At 41.3% G+C, this 27472-nt stretch overlaps 2 protein-coding genes across 4 annotated transcripts; one reads left to right on the forward strand and one right to left on the reverse strand.

Annotated features, from left to right (window-relative positions):
* Nucleotides 1-176: 176 nt before the first annotated feature.
* On the reverse strand, nucleotides 177-9532 carry HSDL1 (hydroxysteroid dehydrogenase like 1). Of its 3 annotated transcripts, none has more exons than XM_052798205.1 (5): nucleotides 9405-9532; nucleotides 8140-8372; nucleotides 3801-4246; nucleotides 2088-2315; nucleotides 177-1169 (listed from the first exon to the last, which is right to left on the reverse strand). In XM_052798205.1, the coding sequence occupies exons 2-5, from the start codon at nucleotides 8357-8359 to the stop codon at nucleotides 1068-1070; spliced, it is 996 nt and encodes a 331-aa protein (XP_052654165.1). In that variant the 5' UTR covers nucleotides 8360-8372; nucleotides 9405-9532; the 3' UTR covers nucleotides 177-1067. The 3 variants fall into 3 exon arrangements, with proteins under 3 accessions (XP_052654165.1, XP_052654164.1, XP_052654163.1); XM_052798204.1 differs by having other exon boundaries at nucleotides 9387-9421; XM_052798203.1 differs by lacking the exon at nucleotides 9405-9532 and adding an exon at nucleotides 8871-9327.
* A 19-nt stretch (nucleotides 9533-9551) lies between these two features.
* On the forward strand, nucleotides 9552-24584 carry DNAAF1 (dynein axonemal assembly factor 1). The gene is made up of 12 exons (XM_052798202.1): nucleotides 9552-10439; nucleotides 11379-11514; nucleotides 14148-14239; nucleotides 15075-15296; nucleotides 16055-16221; nucleotides 16481-16602; nucleotides 17158-17372; nucleotides 18562-18822; nucleotides 19430-19539; nucleotides 22136-22204; nucleotides 23298-23649; nucleotides 23958-24584. Exons 1-12 carry the CDS (start codon nucleotides 10304-10306, stop codon nucleotides 24053-24055), a joined length of 1980 nt encoding a protein of 659 aa, XP_052654162.1. The 5' UTR covers nucleotides 9552-10303; the 3' UTR covers nucleotides 24056-24584.
* Nucleotides 24585-27472: the final 2888 nt, after the last annotated feature.

Consider the following 27472-nt stretch of genomic DNA (forward strand, 5'->3'; position numbering starts at 1 on the left):
GTAATGAGTCCATGATAATATAAAATACAAAAAAAGACTGAGAACATTCTTCTAAGTCGCATGCCTCTTTCAGGTAGCAATTGTGCGTACACAGAAAGGACAGCTTTCCTGACTCTGAGATGTAGAGCCTGCAACACATAATGAGCAGTATATGACACCAGATGACTTCTAGTAAGTACATATGCATAAACATATTTATTTATATAAACAAAAGCATCCAAATCATACCACATCAAAACTTCAGTAAGTTGTTTTTTAATTATCTTAGGAAACCAATCACTGTTTTTAAATCAAAACATTATTTCTTCATTATTTTTCTACAGCTAATGTGTTTTTATATTCTTTATTGAATTCTCCAGCTATATTTCAGATTGCTGAAGCAATATTTAAAGTAGTATCAAGATCATTCACACTTGGAATAAGAAAGCATACAATCTTATCTCCAAATTCCTTTACAGCTCTGTGAGACCTTTTCAGTCATTTAAACAACCTCCAAGTCAATAGTACCTTGCCATACACCTTAAATTTTGAGAAGTTCCTTAAATAACATCATTCGAAAGCAACAACATTTGCACTTAAAACATACAAACATCTCCCTAAATTTAGAAGACAGAAAAGTTATGCAAAACTACATATTAAAGAAACTTAATACAGTTGACTGGGATTGTCTTTTTGAACAGCATGATTTTTTGGGGGCCCATTTCTAACAGATTTGGAGAATTCTCAAATTCTGTCAACTTTGCAAGTTGACATCATGTAGCCCTATGCAAGAGACAGTCATTTACCATCGGAATTAAAACTATACCTGCTCCTGCCCAATTACCTTGAAGAGACGGTGAATGGAGATTAACCTCAACAAGATCAGCTCTTTGTCGTGGAGGAAAAGCAGTGGAGGAGCTATTTAATACAAGCATACAGAGAAGATCCAGACTTCTGATGTCCAGGTTACACGCAGCTTGTTTAGCAAGGTACGGGTAAGTTGCATTAAGTCCACAAAGGTTCACTAAACATTTTTGCAGCGCTCTGATCAGAATATACTACTTGTTACGCAGGACATCCAGATACTCCTATTTCACTTTGTGTGTTAAAGCTTCCTTGCGTACAGTTCTGCAAAAATACATTGCAAACCATGCCCAGATCCATTCAGGTAGGTGCTCACCCAACGTGAACTGTGGAGAGGCACAGGGAGACAAGAGAAAAAGAAGAAAGGAAGGGACAGATTAAGATATATTCTATTAAATAAAGAAACAGTTTCTCAAGTTGCCACTAAAGCAAGGCAAAACCTGCTTGAACATCAGCAACTAAGCCTTAAATTCAACCCCCTAGAAGTAAATATATTTAGCCATTTTGGAAGTACTGCCCACAGCTGAACAGTTAGGTTCTGCAAATAAATCCTGAAGTAGTTTGTTCAAGTTCACAACAGCAATACTGTCCACTTCCTTTAATTGCCACATCTTGCCAGAATCCTTCCCGTCTATTTTATTCCTTTTGGACTAATCCCCTCTTCTTCAATTCCTTCTACTTGACCTAATGCTATAGAAAGCCACCTGAGATGTGACCAACGTTCATAAAATTACTTTGGAGCCCACAGTCTGCCCCCCCAAATGAAAACCTAACATACGGAGGACCTGCTTCCAGGCAGCTTAGGATAAAGAGGTGAGCTTTTTTTTCTGCTATTATTCCATCCTCCCTGCCCACTCTTCCCCAAAGCAGAAATATGCTCAATAAATTAAGATTGAAAAAAGCTACTTCTGTTCATAGAAGACAGTGAAATGCTTGTCCCATCAGCAACACCCCAAGTGAAATGAGATACTCATGTTTTTTAACAAAAAGTTGTCTCTTTCCCATTTTTGCTGGGCATTGCAAGTGGGAATTGGATTCACTCTCTCATTCTAAAAATAAGCATGCCCAAGCATCATTTTCTAAAGCAGAATTAGTGAGAAAATATGGCACAATGCCTTTAAGTCCTACAATATATACTGCACTTTTTCTGAATACGAGCATAGTTTTCATTCAGACTCCTAAGAAAGTAAACAGCTTATTTACTTCTATTGACAAACATGAAATAGTTTAATGAATTCTATTACCTTTATTGCATGCTTCCAGTAACCAGTAGTCCTTGTGGATAACCCAAGAGTAGAAATAGCATGACTTGCATATTCTTCAGCAGAAGGAAAAAAGAAAGATCTCCTTGATACACTGCTGCTGCACTCTGCCATTTTTGTAACAATTATGAATGGGGTTAAACTCTGAACAAAAATTCCTTTTGAGGCATATTCATAATGTAGTGCTCTACTGAAATAGTCCAAGTAGGTCTAGGATGACAAAAGCAGAAAGAGACATCTTTTTTCTTTCTTTCTTTTTTCTAAAAACAATCAAGTCTTAGGGCAGAGTTTTATTAAAATTACGGAAAAGTTGTAGCATATTTTATACATCAGCTAAAAAAAATAAAACCTCGAACAAATAGCATAAAAATACACATTTCTAAAGCATTACCAACATTTCTATTTGTTGCTATTTGTTTGCTAAAAACCTGCAACAGTACAGTAACTTGCAGGACAAAGCAACCTACTCCTTACCTTACTTACTAATGCCTACCTACTTTAGGTAAACAAAACAAACCAACCACTTCAAACACGATACACTGTTAATGCACAAAGAGGCTTAGGACGCTAGAGCAGCTTGTTCCCACTTCTGTGCCAACGTAACTGTACAAGGGCCAGGCTTTAAACTGGATTGCTGATCTAGGATTTGGATTAATGATGGCAGCTACAGGAATAAACTTTGGTACACTTGGTTTTGTTCTGTTCTTTTTCATTCAGGCCTTTTAATTGCTTCAGTTCAGAGTGCAGTTCTACATACACTTAGCATAACCAAGGGGAGATACTCTGCAACAGAAACGGGAATCTTAAGCCAGTTTCTACGCTGAAGAAAATCTGCAAGGAGTTTTATGCCTTGGGGTAATGAGAGCTGGTTTTGCTCCAAGCAAAAGGAAGTACTTGCAAGAGCTATCCCAGGAGCAAGGCTGCACAGGGGTTAGGCTACAGCGGAGGGCAGCCACTGACAGCTGGGAGCAATAACCGCTTGTGTTTAGACACCAGATTTAGGCAAGATCCTTCTACAATCTCAGTTGCTTTTGTGGAGTCAGCAGCAAGTCACCCAGTGTAAATCCACATCCCTGCATGCATTCATACTTCCAGCATCACCCAGCTGCCCCATCCTATTCATTGACTGAGTCTCCTCAGGAAAAATAATTATGGGGGGAAAGTTCTTTTCAGTTCTCCCCAAATACAGCACAGACAATGGTGTAAGAAGCCTTCGCCCCTTGGTGTTAGGTGAAGCAGTGGCTTGATTTGGCCACAGCCCTTGTCACAGTGGTGGCCTGAGCATGAGTACAGCCGCTCTTGCTACCAAATACTAGTGTGTAAGTAGCTTGAGGTATGTCTGCACAGTTAGCTGAAGAAGGGAGATTAAATTCTTGACCCTTTCAATGGGTCATAGAACTGCCACTTTGCTTTGCACATCATTCCTCCGAGGAAGGTAACATTTTTCCTAGAACTACTGTTATGGCACAGTTCACATATAATCCAGATAGCACTGACTTTGGTTCAAAGCCCAGTATTGGTGAGGATAAAGACTTTATTGCATATTACATGTAACATTCAGCTCTGGTATTTGAACAAATCCCTAGAAAACTTTCAAGTATATTTTGATATCCTTGCTGAATGTGTTTACAACCAACCAACCTATAATGCATCCACTTTCTAGGGCATGCCGTTAAACATTACACCCCAACTTACTTTAGAGGCTCCAAAGATTGTCAACATTGGTGTCGGCTGACAACAGGATGCAGAAGAAACATTCACAATTGCCCCTTTCTTCTTCTCTACCATGCCCGGCAGCACAATATGTGTCATCATGTTAGCAGAAGCAATATTTATGTTGATCATGTCCCACAGCACATCTTCAGACACGTTGGTAAAATAGTCCGGGTAGGGATAAAACATTCCTACGTTATTCACCAAAATGCCAATTTCTCTGTCTTTCAGAGCCTTCTTAATGGCTGCATAAGGCTCACGCCCCTTGCTGAAGTCAGCTACTATGAAATCTGTTTCCACTTTATAGGTTTCAGATATGCTTCTAGATACAGCCTCTAGCTTCTCTTTATTTCGGCTGATTAAGATGATGTTGACACGACGCTTCGCCAGTTCTTCAGCATATGCCTTCCCGATACCGTCGGTGCTACCTTTAATAGAAAATAAAAAAACAAGGTGAAAAATCAGAGCAGCCCCAGCCTTCTCTTTTGCCAGTTCTTTCACTTATAGCTTTATTCCCTTCTCTGAAGATCACGTGGCACTGAATATGGTGATCTCAAAACCACAACAATAAAGACAATGTTGTCATAGCATCATAGAATCGTTTAGGTTGGAAAAGACCTTTAAGATCATCGAGTCCAACCGTTAACCTAGCACTGCCAACTCCACCACTAAACCATGTCCTTAAGCGCCACATCTACACATCTTTTAAATACCTCCAGGGATGGTGACTCAACCACTTCCCTGGGCAGCCTGTTCCAGTGCTTGACAACCCCTTTGGTGAAGAAATATTTCCTAATATCCAATCTAAACCTCCCCTGGTGCAACTTGAAGGCCATTTTCTCTTGTCCTATCACTTGTTACTAGGGAGAAGAGACCAACACCCACCTCGCTACAATCTCTTTTCAGGTAGTTGTAGAGAGCAATAAGGTCTCCCCTCAGCCTCCTTTTCTCCAGACTAAACAACCCCAGTTCCCTCAGCCACTCCTCATAAGAGTTGTTCTCCAGGCCCTTCACCAGCTTCCTTGCCCTTCTTTGGACAGGCTCCAGCACCTCAGTCTTTCTTGTAGCAAGGGACCTAAAACCGAACACAGTATTCAAGATGCGGCCTCACCAGCGCTGAGTACATGGGGACAATCGCTCCCCTAGTCCTGCTGGCCACACTATTTCTGATACAAGCCAGGATGCTATTGGCCTTCTTGGCCACCTGGGCACACTGCTGGCTCATATTCAGCTGGTTGTTGTCCAACACCCCCAGGTCCTTTTCTGCCAGGCAGCTTTCCAGCCACTCTTCCCCAAGCCTATCGCATTGCATGGGGTTGTTGTGACCCAAGTGCAGGCCACCAAGAGCAAGGCACTCAGCCTTGTTGAACCTCATACAATTGGCCTCGGCCCATCGATCCAGCCTGTCCAGATCCCTCTATAGATCCTTCCTACCCACAAGGAAATCAACACTCCTGCCCAACTTGGTGGTGTCTGCAAACTTACTGAGGGTGCGCTCATCATAAAATCATAGAATGGTTTGGGTTCAAGGGACCTTAAAGATCACCTAGATCCAACCCCCCTGCCATGGGCAGGGATACCTTCCACTAGACCAGGTTGCTCAAAGCCTCATCCAGCCTGGCCTTGAACACTTCCAGGGATGGGGCATCCACAACCTCTCTGGGCAACCTATTCCAGTGTCTCTCCACCCTCATAGTAAAGAATTTTTTCCTAACATCTAATCTAAATCTACCCTCTTCCAGTTTAAACCTGTTACCCCTCGTCCTATCACTACAATCCCTGTTAAAAACTCCCTCCCCATCTTTCCTGTAGGCCTCCTTTAAGTACTGGAAGGCCGCTATAAGGTCTCCCTGGAGCCTTCTCTTCTCCAGGCTGAACCACCCCAACTCTCTCAACCTGTCCTCGGAGGGGGTGTGCTCCAGCCCCCTGATCATCTTCATGACCCTCCTCTGGACCTACTCGAGCAAGTCCATGTCTTTCTTATGCTGGGGGCCCCAGAGCTGAACACAGTACTCCAGGTCCCCAGTACTCCAGATCCCTTCATCCAGATCACTGATAAAGATATTAAATAGAACTGGCCCCAATACTGAGCCCTGGTGAACACCACTTGTGACCAGCCACCAACTGGATTGAACTCCATTCACCACAACTCTTTGGGCCCAGCCCTCCAGCTAGTTTTTTACCGAACAAAGAGTACACCCATCCAAGCCATGAGTAGCCAGTTTTTCCAGGAGAATGCTGTGGGAAACGGTGTCAAAGGCTTTACTAAAGTCTAGGTAGGCAAAATCCACAGCCTTTCCCTCATCCACTAAGCAGGTTACCTTGTCATAGAAGGAGATCAGGTTAGTCAAGCAGGACCTGCCTTTCATAAACCCATGCAGACTGGGCCTGATCATCTGGTTGTCCTGTACATGCCATGTGATGGCACTCAAGGTGATCTGCTCCATAACCTTCCCCGGCACCCACGTCAGACTGACAGGCCTGTAGTTCCCTGGATCCTCCTTCCAGCCTCTCCTGTAGGTAGGTGTCACATTTGCTAACCTCCAGTCAACTGGGACCCCCTCAGTTAGCCAGGACTGCTGATGGATGATTGAAAGTGGCTTGGTGAGCACTTCTGCCAGCTCCCTCAGCACCCTTGGGTGGATCCCATCCGGCCCCATAGACCTGTGTATCTAAGTGGTGTAGCAGGTCACTAACCATTTCCCCTTGGATTACAGGGGCTTCATTCTGCTCCCTGTCTTCCAGCTCAGGGGGCTGGGTACCCAGAGAACTGCTGGTCTTACTATTAAAGACTGAGGCAAAGAAGGCATTAAGTACCTCAGCCTTTTCCTCATCCTTTGTCACTATGTTTCCCCACACATCCAATAAAGGATGGAGATTCTCCTTAGACCTCCTTTTGTTGGTAATGTATTTATAGGAACAATTTTTATTGTCTTTTATGGCAGTAGCCAGATTAAGTTCTAGTTGGGCTTTGGCCCTTCTAGTTTTCTCCTGCATAACCTCACAACATCCTTGTCATCCTCCCGAGTTGCCTGCCCCTTCTTCCAAACGCTCCTTTTTTTCCCCTGAATTCCAGCCAAAGCTCTCTGTTCAGCCAGGCCAGTCTTCTTCCCTGCCAGCTTGTCTTTCAGCACATGGGGATGGCCTGCTCCTGCACCTTTAAGATTTCCTTCCTGAAGGACATCCAGCCTTCCTGGACTCCTTTGCCCTTCAGGACTGCCTCCCAAGGGACTGTCAACCAGGGTCCTGAACAGGCCAAAGTCTGCCCTCTGAAGTCCAAGGTGGCAGTTCTGCTGACCCATCTCCTTACTTCTCCGAGAATCGAAAACTCTATCATTTCATGATCATTAGGCCCAAGATAGCCTCCAACCACCACATCACCCACAAGTGCTTCTCTGTTTGCAAACAACAGGTTCAGCAGGGCACCTTTCCTAGCTGTGTCAGGAAGTTATCTTCCACACACTCCAGGAACCTCCTAAACCATTTCCTCTCTGCTGTATTTTATTTCCAGCAGACATCTGGTAAGTTGAAGTCTCCCACAAGAACAAGGGCTAGCGATTGTGAGACTTCTCCCAGCTGTTTATAGAATATTTCATCTGCCTCTTCATCCTGGTTGGGTGGTCTATAACAGACTCTCACTATGATATCTGCCTTGCTGGCCTTTCCCCTGATTCTTACCTATAAACACTCAACCCGATCATCACCATCGTTAAGCGCTAGACAACCAAAACACTCCCTAACATACAGGGCTACCCCACCACCTCTCCCTCCTTGTCTATCCCTTCTGAAGGGTTTATAGCCATCCATTGCAGCACTCCAGTTGTGCAAGTCATCCCACCATGTTTCCGTGATTGTCAGTAGCTATCTTCTGCAGTCCCACCTCATACAAGTTTTATATTTTCTATGACGACAATAGAGAGCTTAGAGTAGAACCTTAATGAAAGGCGAGGATGTCAGAGGTACATGACTTAAACCTTGCTGAAGAACTTGAGCACATGTGAAAAGACCATAACAAAAAAAGGATCTTGTCTGCATCTCTGCCTACACTTGTATGCATTCGGGGTGTACCTTGCAATTTTTGGTAAAAATTGCTCTGTGATTCTTTCCCAGCAGTCAATCAACACGCTGAGCTTGCCCATCTCCTGAGGAACTGAATTTAGTAAGGCACTGAAAAACTGTCACTGCTCAAGCAGATTAACTTGCAGCCTGAGATAATGCAGATCCCAGCTTGTGACATAAAGCAATAGAAACCAGCAAGTTTTACAGTACTGGCGCAGTATGTTATATAAACATAAACAAGTATACTGCTTCAGTCTCTTACCAGTGACCACGGCCCATTTTCCATACTGCTTTACAAGATCAATCTCGCCACCCAGCTTTGGGATTAAATGCAACCTAAGCATGCTGTAAGTGTCAAACGCAAGAGAGACACATTTTCTGACTGTGTACCAAGCGCCAACTATAGCCAGGGCCTCTATGTAAAAATTGCAGGAACGACTGATCTCTCTGTACAAGAGGTAGAAACGATCCACTGCAGCCATGGCGATCACAAGCCTGGAAAAAAATAGAGAGACACAAGCAATTACAATCACCTCCTGAGCCACGTAAACTTTTCAGACTGAATGGATAACCTTTGAGATTCAGCACGTTACAGTCTGAGCACCGGTTTGATGCAGAAAAGCCACAAGTCAGCCAGCTAAAATTTGGATACCACCTACCATCATCCTCACTGGTTTAGCTGCTGTTTAGCCCTTGTTCAAGGCTTTACTACTGATCAGTTATACCACACTGACACCGATCAATGATACTGTAAATAACACAATTCAAGTCCAAGCAGATAAGGGAAGCTCAATATGTAAAAACTACTTTTGGAAGATTAAGATCCACCTACAAAAGAGGCAAGGATAACCAGCAGGAGAGAGCTGAGCACACAAGAAACAACACACTCCTCCAAGCACAGAGACAAAGCAAGCTCAGAGACAGACTCATAACTTTAGTCCCTGGCACTACCACAAAGCACTAACCCTTTCCCAGCAAGTGCACCGCACCTACCGTGTCCTTCGGGTTTGAAAATCCTTGAACCACGGGACAGTGCCATGCATTAACGTCACATCGCACAGCGGATGTCAGTAGAAAGCTTGCTGTGCCTCACAAGGCTTTTGATAGTGAATATATTGATTTGAAACAAGCACAGAACCCCACCGCCACCTCCTCGGCAGCACTCGATCTGCAACCAAGGCCGGCAGCTTACCGCCGTTACACACCGCCCTCCCCTCGCCCAGCGAGACGAAGCGCACTCCGGCCCGCAGGCCTCGCCCCTCCCGGGACGGATAGCGGGCTCCGGGAGCGCCCTTGCTGACGAGCCCCAGCGACCAGCGGGCCCGGCCCGGCCCGCCGCCTCGGCCCCTCGCTCAGCCCCGGCCCTGCCGCGCTCTGCCCGGGGCCCTCCCTGGCCCCAGCCGGGCTGTAACGGAGGGAAACCAACCAAACAACCCCCGCCCCCAGCCGCGGCCCACGGGGAGGAACAGCGCGCCGAGCCGCTCCCCGCCGCGCCCGAAGGGCCGTTACCCGCCCGAAGCGTCTCACCCGCGGCCGCCGGGCCGGGCCGGGCCGGGCCCTCCGGTGACGCCGCGCTCCCCTCGCCCGCCGCCACCTGCGCCGCTGGGCGGGACCGCCGGGAGCGGCCGCGGGGCCTTGTGGGCCTGCGCGCGGCGTCGCCGTGGCGACGGCGGTGGTTGGGCGGCTGAGGCGGGGAGCGCAGCTGTCCGCGCCTCAGGGGCCTCCGGCGGCAGCGGGGTCTCGGTCTCTCCGCTCCGCTCCGCTCCGTCCCGTCCCGTCCCGTCCCTCGCGGTTTACCTCTCCTGCCGCCTGGGAGAGACCGCGGCGGGGCCAGGAGCGGCCGCCGACCCCGTGCGCCAGGTCCGATCGCCCGGTCCAGCCCGGGTCTCGGGTCAGGTAAAGGGAGCTGGAGGTTTGTTTAACGGGAGATACGAGTCCTCTCTAGAGAGCTCCCGGGCTACAGCAGCGAAAAGTGCAGGGGGGAAACCTGGCGGCGTCTGCAGTCCTTGTGAGGAGACTAAAACTCGCCTCAGGAGCCCACCCGGCTTGCGGTGGGGCAGGAGGCAGGCGATACAGAAGAGCAGGCTGTGCCTCGAAGGAGCACCATCGCTGTATCCTCAGTGTACTGGCTTCCAAAGGAAAAAAGTGACTCACTGTGTTTTGGGAGGCTTCTCGGCTGTGATCCTCTGCTCTGAGTGAGATCCACCGTGGGCAAGATTTAAGATAAGCTCTCCCTGCCTTTTCATATCTTCACCGTGACTAGGCACAGGTTGCCAGCTCCATGCAGGCTTCATAATTTACTCATATTGGTCTTCTTATCTGTCACAGGTCCTCCTACTAAAACCTTTAGACATTTTGTCTGGAAAAGTTGGATTGTAAATCAAATACTGGCTTGGCTGATGTTTGTCTAAATCACATATCTTAAAATGCAATCACAAATTGGAGACTGGGACAAAGGCCTTGGAAGGGAGGTTGTGCCACAAGAGGCGTCAGGGCAATCTCTGAACGACACCAGAAATGAAGATGCCCAAACAGAAAATGAAGGCAATTCTGTCAACACAGGTGAGCCCATCCAGCTGGCTCACTAGGACTACTTTAGGGAAAACTTCAGTGAACATAAAGCTTAGACATCAAGTCTGTCCTTACTGATCTGGATGCAGCAGGAGTTTATCCTTTCTCCCAGCGAAGACACTGAAAATCTTGCCATAACTGAGGCTTTCTCAATTGCTATCATCTTGTGCTTTTTTTTTTGTTTGGTTGGTTTTTTTACTTTTCTTCTTCCTGGAGGGATATGTTTTCCTGTGTTGCAGTCATACAGCTAGCCTGACCTCTAAATGTTTTAATTACAGTCATATTTAAATGAGCTCGTACAATCATCTTGTTTGCACTGTCTCTTTTTAAGTGTACAGACTACAAGTGCAACTAGAAGGTGCAGAGCAAGAATCTGAAGAGTATTGAAAACGTAATTAATCAAAGGCAATCTAAAGACAGCTTGAATGAGTATAGCACTGGTGACAGCTTCCAAAGAGTGCAAAAGGGTAAATTTTTAGAAGACCTAGACTAACAAAGAGTGCTTGAGGTGACTCAGATACGCCATTACTGTAGTCTCTTTCCATGCAAAGTTAGAAGTCTTGTTAAACTCAAATTATTGTTAATTAAATGTAATATATAGTAGATGTCTAAGACCATAAGAACATTGGTGCCAGGCCTTTCTTGTCACTGTATGTTATAACAATCTTAAGACTGGTGGGTACTACCTGACTTCCAGAACTAAAAGAAAAATGCAGATTTCAACAGTTTATTTTGCTACTATATATTTTATGCCATCTAAAAAAGTTAAGTTTCCTTTCATTAGAAATGTAAGCAATAATCTTGGTTAGAACACTGCTTTTCTTGAAATTCATATTCAAATGCTCTTCAATATTTCTCTAAAGTAATTGACAACGTGCCAATTTTCCCCACCCATGCTGTTAAACTGCACTTGTTTTCTTACTTATAAAGATGTTAAAACTCAAGAGAAAGCCATCAACTGTATGTCCAGAGAAGATCAACAGAATGAACAAAAGTCAGATGGTGATCACAAATCAGTAACCAGCTCATTCAATCAAAGGGCAGAAGAAAAGAGGGGCTGTGTAAGGTAATACATTGTTTGTGGATGTTTTTTATTTAAATCTTGGCATCAGTAAAGTCAATGGGAGTTTTGCTATTCTACATGTTAATTCAGGAGAACAATTTTGAAGATGAACTTGAGAATAATTGATAAATCAAGAATTAGTGATATTTCCAGCATCTGTACAGCTTTTATTTATGGCCATGGTAGCACGCTACATTCTAATTACATGATGTAGTCTAATGGATCTGGAGAAAATTGTGCAAACTCTTTTGGGAGTCATTTGTCAGTAGATTTGACCATTTTTCAGCATCAATTCAGACAATGCATTGTATTAATTCATCACAGTGTAAATATTACAGTTGTCAAGATAACTTTTAGCAGAGGAAATCCACACATACCTCAGATGGTTGACAATAAGACACATCTCCTTTGTAAGCTTTGGCTCCAATTTTGGTCCAGCCTAAATCAGCATACGCTGCCATGGCTGTTCCTTAATAGTTGTGAAATGGGATTATTCTCCTGTTATCTCTGATTAAGCACATTGCAAGCAACTAATAAAATTAAAAACCATATTTGGTATTATTTAATAATATTGTTGAAAGTCTGGTCATGTGGGCTAGTTATGGAGTGATATATAAGGAACGATGAAGATTTACCCTCCGTTCCTGCACCTGCTTACATGTTGGTGAAACTTCCCAAAGGTTACGTTGCTACTAACTTTAACATAGCTGTTCTATTAGAGACAGTTGCAGTCCTTTAAAGTCAAGGCAAAGATTCTCACGGAGTTATCAGGAGGTAGAGTAGACTGTACTTACATAGAAAACTTCATTATCCTGTGCTAATCAGCCTGGCACACTTCAGAATTAAGTTCTCATGAAGAATGATGACAGAGAGCAATAACTGCACATAAGATAATTAGTGTTTTGAAGGAACACGTTTTATGATCCTATAAATTGCCTGAAGATGCTAATCATTTGATTAACTACTACTACAAATAGCACAATGAAAAACAGTGGGATATACTGCAAGTAGCTAGCATACAATAATGTACCTGGGCTGACAATACCAGAAAACAGTATATATTTAAAGATTTTGCTCAAAGTTTATAAATCTTTCATTCCTTCAGAGATTTATGTCAGGCACGTTTGGCTTACAGGGCAGTTACAGGCTGACAGTCATATTTTATATTGCCTCAGGAGCTCAGTTGTCTAGTTGACTGTATAACAGTTTTGGTTTTCAGCAATATTGAGATTTTTAGTGTAGTAAGTAAATATATCTAAAAGCAAATTTATTATGAAAAATTTAACTTCACTGCCTTTACTCAAGTTTTTTTGTTATTTTGAAAATATCTTCATGCCAAGAAAATCTTACTGTTCCAGACCTTAGGCCTACAAATACTTATGACCACAAATGCAAAGTTCAATTTGTTAATAAGGAATGTAGAAGTAGAAAATAATTTTGGATCATTTAACATTGTACTTTTGCAATATTTCTTTAAGTGAGGGATATCTACTAGAAGTTTTATTCTGAAATTTTGCTTTACAGAATCTAATCTTTCTAAGCAGGAAGATAGAGATATTTTCTGCTTTGGAATGTTTTTGCTAGCTGTTTTTCTGGTGGTTTCCCAAGTTGCTTGTCTCTAATGTTACTAAATTTTCTGTCGCCCTGGACAGCTTGCGTCCAAAACCAGTGTCCTGTCATTCTTTGCAAAGTCCCTGCTAGGGGACTACTAACTCTATGAAACTGTTGATCCAGTGCTGTCTAGCACAGGGTCCCAGATAACGGCGTAACTCATCTCATCAGCTGCTCTTCACTGCGATCCACTCCTGTTTTAACAGTTTTCAGGCCACCCATGTACTCTACCACTTTGGGGGTTTGCTGTCCTGCTGACTGCCATGTGTAACTTTGGCTTCATTTGGCTGCTGTTGGCTGCCAGCCCAAGTGCTTTGCCCCCTGCAGCCTCTGCTGTTTCACACTGTAGCTTTCTGCCCAATCCCGCTTGCTGAGTCCTCTGCCCCTGCACGGTTCAGCTGTAGCCCACAGCTTCCTTGAGTGGCCTTTTCTTGCTTCTCACTTGCATGAATCCCAAAAGGAGTGGAGCTGAACACTAAGCAATTACAACTGAACAGATATTCTTCATTTTCTTACTGTGGCATTCCTAGCCAATCACAGTTGTATATTAAAACTGTCTTGAGTGCTATTTCAGAGTCAGCATTTCATTAAAATGTTAGGTTGATAACTATTGAGTTAGTAAACTAGTCTGAGAAGAATGTTGTGTATTGGCTATGCCACCAAAGGTCCTGCACCAAAGCAGCAAGGAAAGAATTGGAGAGGAAGGAACCAGAATCTAACATAGAATCATGCTGCTCTTTTCCAAGAAGATGGACTCTCTAATTCCCTACCCACTTTCCTACGTACTCTCTGTTTTTTGGCAGAAGAGCCTGGTAACTCACTTCAAACAGGCAGAAATTGAAAGCCACTCTAAAAAAAACTGCTGCGTTTTTATTGGGAGGATAGTCTTGAAAGCTGTAGCCATTTCTCTTGCATTAAGGAACTATTAATTGTGTTGCATTGAAATATGTTAAAAACCCAAAGATTTCAGAATGTGCACTGAAATACATTTTTTGTTTTGCTTCTGCTTCCCATTATTATTTTAGAATGACAAAAAAGATTCTGCAAGACATCTGTAAACAGCAGAAATTATACTTGACCCCATACTTAAATGATACACTTTACTTGCATTATAAAGGTAAGATGTGGACGCGACTGTTTAGTTTTATCATTCTAAGTAGCATTTTAGGAGAGAATCTAGTTTATGGCTCACTGAAGTAAAATATCTAATAATTCTTAGAAATATAATTTAATTTTGTACAAGAATGAAATTATGAAACAAAATGAGTCAATATGAAGGTAGAAAAGTGAACTGATTATATACCTAATTCACTTTGTGGAGTCATTCAAAGGATCAGTAGGAATCAAGGGACACTTTTTTTTCTCAAAACAGTAGCTTCTGAGAAATGTCTTGAAATACTGGTCTGGGTTGCATTCAGAGGAAAATATATGTATTTCTTCTTAAATATTTTTTTTTCCAGTTTGGGGGACTTTTTTACTGCCAAATAAAAATGGTCAGGAAGAAAACAAACAGTAAACACTTGCTGCATGTTCTCAAATACTAGTGAAAGAAAAAGAAGTTGCTAGAATGAACACGGATCATCCTTTTGTGATATTTGAGCAGGTTTTTGCATGATACGTTTAGCTGGTTCAGGTTAGCATAAGAATTGTTTTAAATAAATAGGACATGCTAAACCTACCATCTACATTTGGTCTTGTTTTTGCTATTTTCTCAGTATGTATTATTTGAGAACCTGAAGGGCCGCATGAGATACAGACCACAATAGGTACCTATATGTTTTTGCCCTTTATGGGTCAGATACTGTATCATTGATTCAGTGGAAATATTGGCAGCAACTTGAGTACAAGTGTTCTCACAGACTGTTTCAGCAGTGCTGGTTTAATGAAATTTACTCTTCCAAAGACTTGTTTTCAGCCAATGCTCTTTCATTTTAAAACATCTTTTTCTGCAGGATTTGACCGCCTGGAGAATCTTGAAGAGTATACTGGATTGAAGTGTTTATGGCTGGAATGCAATGGCTTAACAAAAATCGAGAATTTGGAGGCTCTGACAGAGTTGCGTTGCCTCTACCTGCAACTCAATTTAATTAACAAAATTGAAAACCTTGAACCCTTACAAAAGCTGGATTCCCTCAATATCAGTAACAACTACATTAAGACCATTGAGAATCTCTGTAAGAACTGTTGGTGCAACATGTTTTAACCTATAACGAGCCCATATTCCTAAGCTTTGACTAAGCTAAGCTATTATTAGTGGCAGTAATTTCAAGTGGTTTTTTAATTCATGTTAAAATTTTGCACAATATCCCATACCACAGTCCACAAGGCTTCTACTGAAGAGTCAGACCTATGTATTTTGCAATTTAAATGAATGAGACAACAGAAAAGACATAGTAATTACTTTCATGTGGATACCTAGGACAATGAAGTAGTTTTTTCCTCACTTAAGACCATTTCAGTACTTATCTGTGTTGCAGACAGGTTGACAATCCAGATTTCACCATTTACTTCACAGTTAAGATGTGCTTTGGCAGTTGCAGACATGATTACCAAATCTTTTATGTCTGTTAAAGGATTTATTCCATCTTCAGCAGAAAATAAAAAAATTCCTCTACATTATCATTTGTGTACATTGGGACTAATTTGAAACACAAGGTCTTGCTTTTGTGTAACTGACTGGATTGAAATGTGAATTAAAAACAACCACCATCCTAAACCCAAACAACTGTGTTTTCCGGGGTGAAGAAAGCAGCTTTGGAGGCCTAGCCAAAAAGTGCATATAGCAGAATAATAATTTTAGAAAAAAAACAAAGTCCCCACAATTCAATATAAACAATTATTTTGACAATACAGTTTTCTACTTTCTCCAGAAAATCCTCTCTGAAGCAATGACTCTTACCTTTCCTTTCATTGTACTGTTCTTGTCTGACAGCATGTCTGAAAGTCCTGCAGACTCTGCAGATTGCTCACAATAAGTTACAGACAGTGGAAGACATACAGCACTTGCAAGAATGCCCGAGTATTTCTGTTCTCGATCTTTCCCACAACAATCTAAGTGACCCAAGTATCATAAATATTCTGGAGACCATGCCTAATTTGGTAAGCCAAATATAGCTGAGGGTTTGTATCATCTATATGGGTGAATGCCATTAAATGGTTTTGTCAAGTAGTCCAGTGCACAATAGGTCATGATCTAAAAGAAATGTTATTAAACATTATTTGTTTTTTTGTAGATTACCTGTAACACCCAGGATGTTTTATTCACTTCTTGTTTTCGAAATGATAGAGAAAGTGCATATATCCAGATAGGAATTTTTTTGGTACTCAACTTTAAAAATTGTTTCCCTTGTTTCTCTAGCATGTGCTGAATTTGATGGGAAATCAAGTGATAAAGAAAATTGCTAATTATAGAAAAACACTTATTGTTCGACTAAAACTACTAACATATCTGGATGACAGACCAGTTTTCCCAAAGGATAGGTAAGAAACAGGGCCATCTTCTTTACACAGCAGTAAAGCTCAAATGCTAATGATCACTCATCCATTTTTTGTCAATATTGTCATGGAAGGAAAGGAAGACTGACTGGTATAATTTATTGAGGGTGGGTGACTGAGTACAAGAGTATTATACTATGGAGTTCTACGTCTAACATACATAGAAAAAAACCATCTATTTTTTCACAAGAGAATTAATTCTTGAACAGAATTGTTTTATGCCAAGTCTGTAGACCAGAGGCAAATCCCAATTACAACAGAAACTGAACAGGTATCTGGAAAAGCAGAGCCAAGATCAGCACTCCTAGCAGACCTCTGGTGGTATAATCACCAGCATTTGGATATTTTTGTTTCTTTTGTTGCAGTTGCACATACAAGATAAGATATAGATACATCCCCGTTGCATAAGGGATTGTCACTGCTATACGCTTTTTTCTCTTGCAGCTATTTTTTGCTGTTGCAAGCTATTTTAAATTTCTGTCTCATTATAAAGATGGGCTTTTATAGCTATATTATAGTGAGCTTTTGTGTTTTCATTAGAGCCTGTGCAGAAGCCTGGGCCATTGGAGGGCTTGAAGCTGAGAAAGCAGAAAGGGAAAAATGGGAAACCAGAGAGAGAAAAAAAATCCAAGATAGCATTGATGCTTTAGCAGCAATCAGGCAAAAAGCAGAGGAAAAGCGAAGACGAAAGTATATGGAAGAAAGAGATGCAAGTGCAAAATGTGGAAACGGAGGTGCAACAGACATCCTAGAAGGTTTGTGGTTACTACTTTGGAAGATGTCTGTGTCTGCTTCAATTTGAATGTTTAAAATAAATGAATAGTTCCTAAATGTTCAGAAGCAGGCCAATGCAATTTTTAGAATATGGTTATGAATCTTCTTTTCCCATCCTAAATACCTTATTAATCTTGGTGCATCATAGATTAACCACAACGATTTTAAGCAATCGTCACCTTTCTCGCTGCTGATGAAGCAAAAAAACAACAAACCACTTTCTGTCCCAGCGTTTCAAGCCCTTGTGCTCTTCACCAGAGCAACCAGGTGCTAGTCAGGGCAATAATGGTTCCAGAAGGCATTCATGGGTGGAGGCTGGCAGTTACACCCCAAGAGTGATATTTCCCCAAGATGCAGAACAGGGCTGGCTTCAATAGGCATGTGGGCTCCAGTAAGGCCCAGTGATAACCGCCTCACCAGTCCCCATCCAGGCACCTCTCCGCTGCTGCATTCACTAACAGTAAGAGCTTTAGCCTAGAGCCTACAGCAGTGGTAATACAGGTGGTAAGAGGAAGGTCTTTAATCATTTGCTTCACTTGCTGCTCTTTTTTATGCCACACATTCTCCTGTCCCATTAATCAAGGAGGCATACGTTTACAACCAGTAATAGGTCCCAACCTAACCTTTCTAGAGGAGTATGCATGTTTCAGGATAAACAGGACTGAAGCCAAATAAGAAGACAGTACTACAGTGCAGAGGAGTGTTTATCTATCTATCCAATAGGCTTTTGGGTTTCACAGGCTCTGAAATCAAACATGGTTGACTAACAAGTAAAACTTTTTCTGCAAGCATGTAGACTGCATAAAGCAGAAGATAACTTCAGCATTTGTCACTGATCCATCAAAATGCTCAAGCATATATTTAAATATGTAGTCAGTTGTGAGTCTTTTCAAAGTTAACCATAGATACCAGACAATTATTTACTATAGTGTTTTCCCTAGAGTTTTTTCCTGGGGAACTGTATTTGCTGGGCGGCTGAGATGGGAAAACCCGCAACATTGCTGCAATCTTGGGAGGACTACTGATCCACAAATAGCTGCTCAAATAAAGTAGGAGCTTTTGAAGCATATTTTAGGCAAAACTATTAAGAGCATGTAATAAAATTTGGATATTTAGAATGAGTAATGGTAGATTAACTCAGCAGTTTTAATGAGCTTGTTTCTTCTGTAGGAGTACCTGCAAAATCAGATGACAGTGATGGAAATTCTAATACATCAGAGACTTCAAATATATCAGAAGAGGAAGAAACTCAAGAGAAGACTGAGAAATTTAGAAATGAAAGCTTTGATGCTCATGATGAAGTGGTAACACTTCTACCAAATAGGGGAGATAACACAGATTTCATGTCTGGAAATATTCCTGCTAGAATTCAAGAGGATGCACAAGAATCAAACTCTTACAAACACTCAAACTTCAACAATAAGACAGACGGTAATGTACACAGTGAAGAATGAAACCAAACTGAGGATGCAGAGACAATGAGCCACTCTTAGTGTAGCACTGCCTCTGCCCTGATTCAAACCGAGTGATTTGTAGATAAGAACATCCCATTAGATTTCCACAGGGACTAGTTAAAAGTCAAGTAATACTGGATAAAATATTCTTTAAATACAACAAACAAAAAAAAAATTCTGAGGGCTCAACCTGCAACTTCTGCTACGTAAAGGTGGAATTCCACTTCTCATACATGCCAGGTTTAGCGACAGGACAGGAGAGCTTACAGGCTTCCCTTGCTCCCACATAAACTGTGTGGTCTGTCTGCCAACAGAAGCTGGACATCACTCTAGAGGTGGTTTTGTACCTTCACACATGGAAGAATGCTTTTGTAGAATACATTATTGCAAAATGCAAATATTAATTTATACAATACAAGGGAAGCCAAGAATGTATGATGGAAAGACAAAGTGCTGGATTCAGCTGTGAATTCTGCAGTGGTAGTCAGGTCCCCAGCAGTTTGGTTTTGCAGTCCTTGCTGTTGCAACATAGAAAGTATTTTATTCAATTAGTTCTCTGCAACTGACTGTTGTTTATTCTTTAGTTCTACCAAGAGAGAAGGCAGCTACTGAAAAAGCCATGCTTGCTGAACCCAATGATTATGCTGAAATTGAACAGATCAAACTGAAGACACCGGAGAAACTTTATCTTGACGTATGTATTGGATTCAGATTTTGACAAGTTCGGATTTGGGTATTGTCTGCTCCCAAGTTAATTCTTGTAACATCCTGGCTAATAAAACTATATAGCCAGGTTTCTAAGAAAGGCCTACTATTAGGAAAAGTAAAAGGAAAGAAAGAACCCCCCCCCAAAAGTAAAGTTGTCGGGGTATTCATTCTCTCCAGTGTAGCATGTGTAAAGAATTTACCACCGCTTCCAATGTTTATTTTGTCTTTGGCCATAAATCACCTGAAGTTGACCTTCTATCTCTGTGATTTCTCTGGAGAAGTTAATGAAGGCTCTCATTTAAAAAAACAGAAATCACAACAAAAAGAACCTAGTGGATACATGCATCCGCTTAGGCAAAACTAGTGAATTATGCAGTTGAAAAGGTGAACTATTGCAGAAAAAGCATAAGGAAGAAATAGCCACCCACTCATTGTAAATGTTAGCTAGCAGTATTAGATATTCTAAATTAATTCTCAAAATATAACTTCTAGGTATATTTCAAAAACAGAATGTGCATTATTCAGGTATATAATAAGTGATTGACATTTGTAATATGGTCTTCTATTATCTAAGATTTCTATCTGATGATGCAAACATTTAAACATGTTTAACCACATTTAACCATAAGGAAGACATGGATACCACTGAAAAATACAATCTCACTTCAAAGGAAAACTATTCAATATGTCCTAATTGTGACACTGCTGCTACACTGACGGTGTCAGATTATGACTTAACTAGCAATAACAAACTTCTGAGCTTATGATTTCCCAGAGCACTTAATATACTCTTTGCTCCCTTATACTGCCACTGTTAACTAAATTCTTACTGGAATGTTTTAGAAAAGTCTCTTATATATTTTCCATGCTCTTAATTTCCAAGGAAAAAATTTCGTCCTGTTACTGAAGGGCTCAACTCACTGCTTCAGTAGAGGGCTTACTGCTGCATCTTCCTGTTTGGCTGGTTTTAATAACAGGTTTAACAAGGATAGTAGAGAGAACTGGCAGCAATTCCAAGTATATACAATATTACTTTTATAAGCAGATCTTGCAGGGTCTGAAATAAAAGACTTAATAAATAGCGATACTGTAGGTACCCACAACATGAAGACCTCATAGATTCAGTGTTTGTTTTTTTCTTGGTGCTATATGGCACCATAGCAAGCTCCTTTGCACAAACTTTAACGTAGTATAAAAGGAACTCTTCAGCATACATGCATGGGGTTTCTTCTGACGCCTAAAAAGTGTGACTATTCTAATTCTGCAGAATCAAAACCAAACACAAATCACACGCTACTATACGTTTCAGTGTTCTATGCTTCTTCATGCTCCAAGTGACGTTTAGTAATGGAAAGAGCTTCTCGCTACAACCTCCAATACTTACGCTATTGCAGATTTTCCAAAGAGACTTAGCACTGACATAGCAGGGAATGGCTGTGACGATGCCAATGGTGAGAAGCTCTGAAGCAGCAGCGTCATCTTTGTTCATATCCTGGAGTCAGTAGATGGTCTCAGTGGTGATATAAGGGAGAAGAGTGGAGGAGGATTTATAATGCGGTGGTTATGACATCCTTCTGTCAAGCAGAAACAAGCTCATGTTGCTGCACTTGCCTTGGTGGTGTTTGAACTACATTCTGTGTATCTAAACCAGGATAACTTTTAGTAAGCGATTTTGGTTTGATCTGCAAATGCACTCTGCTGATTGGAACAAGACTAACAGCTATTTCGCTTCCCTATTGACATCAAATTTCACCCATTAACATCAGTCTCAGATCTTAATTTGTACATTTTTAATGCTATTGTTATAAAACTGTGCGACTTCAGGACATGCTGCACTAGCTACAACCATATCAGGAAACAGAAATTGTTGATTTTAATTCTGTAATAATCTTCACCACGCACAACAGTACAAATTAGATGTTCCTGATGCTACCATGCCAAGCAGCTTGCTACAAAATCATTAAGCTCTAAAAACATCTAAAACCAAAAGGAGATGCTTTTACCAGTGTTGACCTACACTAAAAAAATGGCAAAAAGGTATTACTTTCTACCTGTGTTTTTGTGTTCCCACCCTCTATTTTTACTTTCATGTCAGCAAGTGATAGTTGTCTTAGATAGTATTTTCTAATGGAAAGCTGAAATAATTGGAGGAAAAACAGTTCTCAGCAAGTCCTTAATTATGAGGCATTCACAGTAAAACATTGTTTTATTAGATGTTATTTAGGCTAACAGAGTTTACTGATAAACAGTTTCAGGTAGACTGCAGATCTTGATTTGGCTCTTACCCATACAGATGGGTTGCAGTTGAGATTAAGCATAGTAGAAAATAGCATTCAGTCTGACATTAAGGTTATTGCCTTCCCATCTGCTATTTCTGGAGACAGATGAATTTTCCTTTTCCCACATGTGCTTGACAGAGAAAACTGTCATCTCAGAGAGGTTGACAGTGTGGTACTGCTGGCTGTGGCCTCTTAGCCCGAAAAGCGTTGCTTTGAAGAAGATTCCCAGTGAGATAGAGATGTCATATTTTATTGGTTACAGTAGCTTTTCCCACTGATTAATGATCTGGTGATTGTCTTCAGGAATTGCCTGATTTAGAAGATATAGATGTAAATGAATTTACCCCAGAAGAGGAAATCTTTGTTCAAAAGGTAAGATTCATATTAATTCCAGTGATGAAGCTTCCCTAAACACATTTACAAATATTTTGCAAAATGAGGATAATCTAAATTGTGAAATGCTGTTTTGGGAGATGCAATCAGGTATGCATTTACAAACTAAAATAGATGTTTCAGCAGATCTTTATCCACTTGTAAATCTTTTTTTTTTATTATTTTTTATATTATTGCATTGCAAAAATAGGAGAATGAAAACCTAAGATTGAGTAATGCAACAGTTAAACAAGATTAATTTCTTAGTAGCATGTAGTGTTTTAGTGAAGATTACTCTTAAAATATACTTTACCAGTACTAATATACTGCAAAGGACTGCATGGCTAGAACAAATTGCCTGCTACTGAATAAAATCAGACTTTTCAACTGAAAACACAGAGAGATTGAAACTCCTCTGTAGGCTAGTCAGATACAAGGCAGTTCACACCCCCATTAGCATTGTGCTCTGCTCAAACTAATCTGCTAGGTAAAAGCCTATAAACAGAAACAGAGGAGAAAAAAAGAAAAAGAAAACAACAAAGCTTAAAAGCATAGCTTTGGTTCTCATGATACAGTAGGTGTTTTTACAAGTCCCTCCAAGATAATGCAGACTTTTCCTACAGTCAGTGTAAGGCATGGAATTTATTTGCTCTTTTGGTCACAGACTCATAAGAGTGTTGCAAAATGTTGTGGCCAACAAAGCTTCCAATTAAAAGAAGATAAGGGAAGGGAACAAGGAGTACGTGTCAGTAGCTCTCATGCTCCGAAGGGTGTTCAGTTAGGCAGGTCCCTCTGTTTGGAGCTAAAGTAATAGAACTGAGCCCACACATTGCTGAATTGCTGAAATAGGTCTTCTTTTTATGAACTGTTAATAGTTTATGGTCAGTTCATCGCTAATGTGTGAGAAATAGTTAACCCAAGATTCATCCATAAGGAAGCAGAGCTATGGGTGAAGCACATCTTCCATACACTTTGGGAGAACAGAACATCAAAGTTGACAACTGTTATGTGGATCCAAGAGATATTTACCCATCTTTTAGCTTTTACATCTAGAATAATATATTTTCAATTGCATTTTCTATCTTTACATCAGGAATATCACCCAAAGATTGAAATAATTTCTGAAATGACAAATGACAGCGATTCTGCATTAGAGGAAAACAATAAAGGCACATTTGAGAATTCAGTAGGAGAAGAAGTTCCAACAGCAATTTTTTCAAATGTGTATAAGATACATAAAGAGCATGAAAAGGAGCACTTAAAGCCCCTTGTTGAAAGCTTCTTTACAGAGCCTGCTAATTCAGAAAGATACCTGGAGACCAAAGATAAACAAGCAACCCCCTCGAAACCCTTGATACAAGAGGTTATCACTGAGCCCAAGGATAATCTACTGTGGTCACCAATCTGCAATCGACCAGATGACCCAAGCCCCTGGGAAGAGGATGGTAAGATTACAGTGACATAATTAATCACAGAGAAAAAGGGGGGTGGCACACACTAAAAAGTAAGGATTTGTTCAGCTCTTGTTGAAAAAATTTTCAATCCACTGTTAGTTAACAATCACCTCTTCCTTTTATTTATGTGGCAATCCTAATAAATTAGGAATTAAAATGTTATTTTCTCTTTTTCTACACAGAGATTCTTGCCGAGTTTTATTTAAACAGTTTTAAAAAATTGGGCTCTACTTTTCTTTTTCCAGTATTACAGACCACCACTAAGTTTCATTCGTTTTTTGCCTTCATACTTCTAACAGGGAATGGCAGCGATGGAGAAGTACAATGCCTGGTTGAGGGTGAAGGATGTCCTCACAAAGCACAAGATGACGAGGACAGCGAGAGTAGATTAGATTAATCACTTTGAAAAACCCAGACCAAATCTGGAGCACAGTGCCTGGCTGACTGCATGTGGTTATTCTCAAAATGCAGAGCTCAGCGATGGGACCGTTAGTTACAACTGCCGTAACACTGTGATATAAAAACCACCGCCTTCAACAGGAAGACTTAGCATTTCAGTCAGTCAGAGGCTGCTGCGGCCTCCAGCATCTGACCTTCGGGGCAGAACTGTTGGTTGTGTCAGTGTGAGAGAAGCCCATAATCCTCTCTAACCCACAGGCAGCGACTGCCGTGTGCTCCCACTGCCAAAGCTGCTGGAGATGCCTCGGCTCCAAGCTCTTCAGGGCAGCTAGCAGCGTTCACTACTCTGAAAGCGAGGGCACTACTGTTTTAAGGTTAAATTCCACTCTTGTGTCATTTTTTCCCTTGCAACCTTCTAGAAATTACTTAGTTAAATGTTTATGTCTTAGGGTTTCATTACATTTGTAGTTTCAATGCATATTGTTAACAGGTTTCTGTCATTTGAACTAAAAGATTCTACTTGTAACCACCACAGATATTTTAACTTGTATCATCTCCTTACCAGTATATGTCATACCAGATGGGCTTCAATGACAAATGGAGATTGCTTCTTAACACGATATTTTACGAATCTAATATTCATAGACATTATGATTGTTTATGCAAAAACAGATGCAGAAATAGTGTCCATGCATGGAAAATCTGGTTTTACCTGTTAGGGCAATCTGTGATGAAGCATATACTTGTATCTGCCATTTTCATCGTTTTTCATTCTGAGCTGTCTCTCAGGATCTGGATTTCAAATATAACAGAAAAATAACCAGCCAGTCAGTAGTGGCAGAAAGACAGCTTTGGTGTAAAAAAACCGATCAAAGGAACTCTTCTTTCATTAGCTTCTCTCTTACATCACAGTGGTAGTCTTGAGCCAAAGTGAAATGAAGATAACAGCAGTGATGCCTCAGCCAGGTTCTCCTTCCCTTCCCTTTTTTTTCCCCACTTCTGCCCCTTCTGAGCTAGAGCATAAAATTCAAGGAGGTGGAGATTGCTTGAGAGCAGTGCTTCCTCTGCGACACCGCAAAAAAAAAAAAAAGAAGAGTTGGGGGAAATGGACAACTCTTGGCCAATTCTGCTGAGGCGTTAATGGCTCTCGTTTTCCTAACACAGAAGCAGCTGTGCTAGTCAGTTAAAAAACATAATTGTACGCTGTTTAAGCACAACATAAAAGAGTTGGCCTCATCTTCAAGGGCTGATGTTGTTTTTTATGATGTAACGAACAATTGCAACATCAGGAGTAAGCCAGGCTTTAAGTGACCTCACTTCATTAAGCCATACCCAAGTTTAGGTGGATGTCTTTTTCATATTTCTATAAATCTCTAATAATTTGTAATGAATAGAATTTAACAGGTCTTGTAGATGTGCACATTTAAAGGAAAAAATATATTACTATGGGCTCACTGAAAAGACATATTTCCGATTAGCTGGGCCTAGGTGCCATCTGGTGGTAAGAGAACTGGTCCTAACCATAACAGAAAATAATCGCAAAAGCCCTCAGGGAAGACAATACAATTGCTTTAAACTTCAGCCATTTTCTACCTTCCGTGAGTTAAAAACATGCTGGTGAAATTCTTGGCCTCCAGCACATGGCAGGAGGATGAGTAAGGGCTTGTGGAGAACAGGCTTGCCTGAAAGCATCTTCACAGGAATCTTCTCTTTAGAAAGCTGCAAATGCTGCCAACATCTGTGAGCTCGGTCCTAAAAAATATCTGCTTCCCTTTTCCGACAGAAAGCTGGATAAGGACTACTTTGAGGGCTTTGGGTTGAGCATTTTTTTGTGTTGTGTTTTAGTACCTGTCCTGGTACCTCCTTATTACACTGGGAACAAACAAGCAGGAAGGACCACATTATCACATCACACTTAAAAAAGAAAAAAATGTTTATAAACAAAATGTTAAAAAGTAATTCCAAGAGTGAAGTTTGACCTCTGTTATCACTCAAAGCAAGAAAAAAAGGATAAAAAAGGCAAGTAATTTCAAGAACTATAGATTCTTTTACTCTGATCCTGCTTTTACCAGATATACCCACCCTGACCGGCAGTTCAGTTTGAAGAATTCAGCTGCTTTCTGAGCTGTGTTTACTTTGCCACATTTGACATGCTATATCCCTCCGGCTCCTGTTTTTTCACACAGATGATCACAACCCATCAGCAGGCCCTACATTTTCTCACAGGTGAATCTCCTGAGTTCCTGGAAGCTATTTTCACTTACTGGTGAGGACTTGGGAAGGAGGAAAGGAGTAAGGGGTAGGCGAAAGTAGTGAGAGAAATGCCAGAGCAGGACTAAATGAGAAAAAGGAAACACATTTAATTAGTGTTTTCTGTAAAAGTTTACAAATGTACAGCATAGTGCAAAAACGCAGTCTCAGCACATCACCTTCAAGTAAAATGAACAATGTAAAAAGCCAAGGAACACAAGCTTGCTTCTTCATGGGAGTGGCTCTCAAATACTCTTCCTGGAGGTTCCTCTTGCACCGTCAAGCTCCAATCTCATGTTTATAGCAGAGCAAAAAGCCTAAAGAAAAACCCAAGAACCATCCCGGGTGGCTGCTCACAGCAAGTGCAGTCTGCCACTTCGCGCTATAAAAAACGCTGCAGCCTGAGATGGTGTCAGGCACCCTTGTTGTCTGAGCTGCACCTTTGTCTACCCGGAAGTAGCTGTCCTAAGATGGTTCATTTCTCAACCCCAACTAGACAATCCAGTAAGACGCTGAAGTGAATGTCTAACCTCAAGCATGTGATAGGCTTCATAAAAATATGGGAAAACTGCTCAGGAGCTTGAAGTTAAGCACGTGCTTAAATACCTTATTGGATCAATACATTCAGTGTTAACATTAAGGCAATCTAGCGTGTGAAGGTTCGGAGAAGGATGTGAATCTTGAACGGGGATAACATACGCTGTCAGATGATATGAGACACCACCAGACAGTTTTCAATGACCGATGAGAAAAGAAGTAAACAGAATGCAACGCAATGACTTTCCGTTGCCGGAAATGACAAAATACAGTGGCAAATGAGCTGATCTAGGGGAACTTCCTAAGCACAAATCTGTCAAAAAGGAAAACCTTGTCCATGATACACTCAAGCACATCATCTAAATACCAGGCCAATGGGGGCTGCCCGAATTTTCCCCTAGTCCTGAACACGAAAACAGTGGCTGGAATTAATTCAGAAGCTCTCACAACTTCGCTCCTGCAAAGACTGCACCAGGAAGGTGGTGACAGAACTCTCAGCCCACAGTAGTTAGCTGGGGAAAAATGGGCTCAAAAGTGAATGTTTCTGAACCAACACATCTGTTCACGTACTGATAAATGGATGGAGGAAAGGGCTGTGACAGGAAGGTCCATTTAAAAAATGCTTATC

The sequence above is a fragment of the Harpia harpyja genome, chromosome 9 (genome assembly GCF_026419915.1).
Source record: "Harpia harpyja isolate bHarHar1 chromosome 9, bHarHar1 primary haplotype, whole genome shotgun sequence".
Taxonomy (NCBI): Eukaryota; Metazoa; Chordata; class Aves; order Accipitriformes; family Accipitridae; genus Harpia; species Harpia harpyja.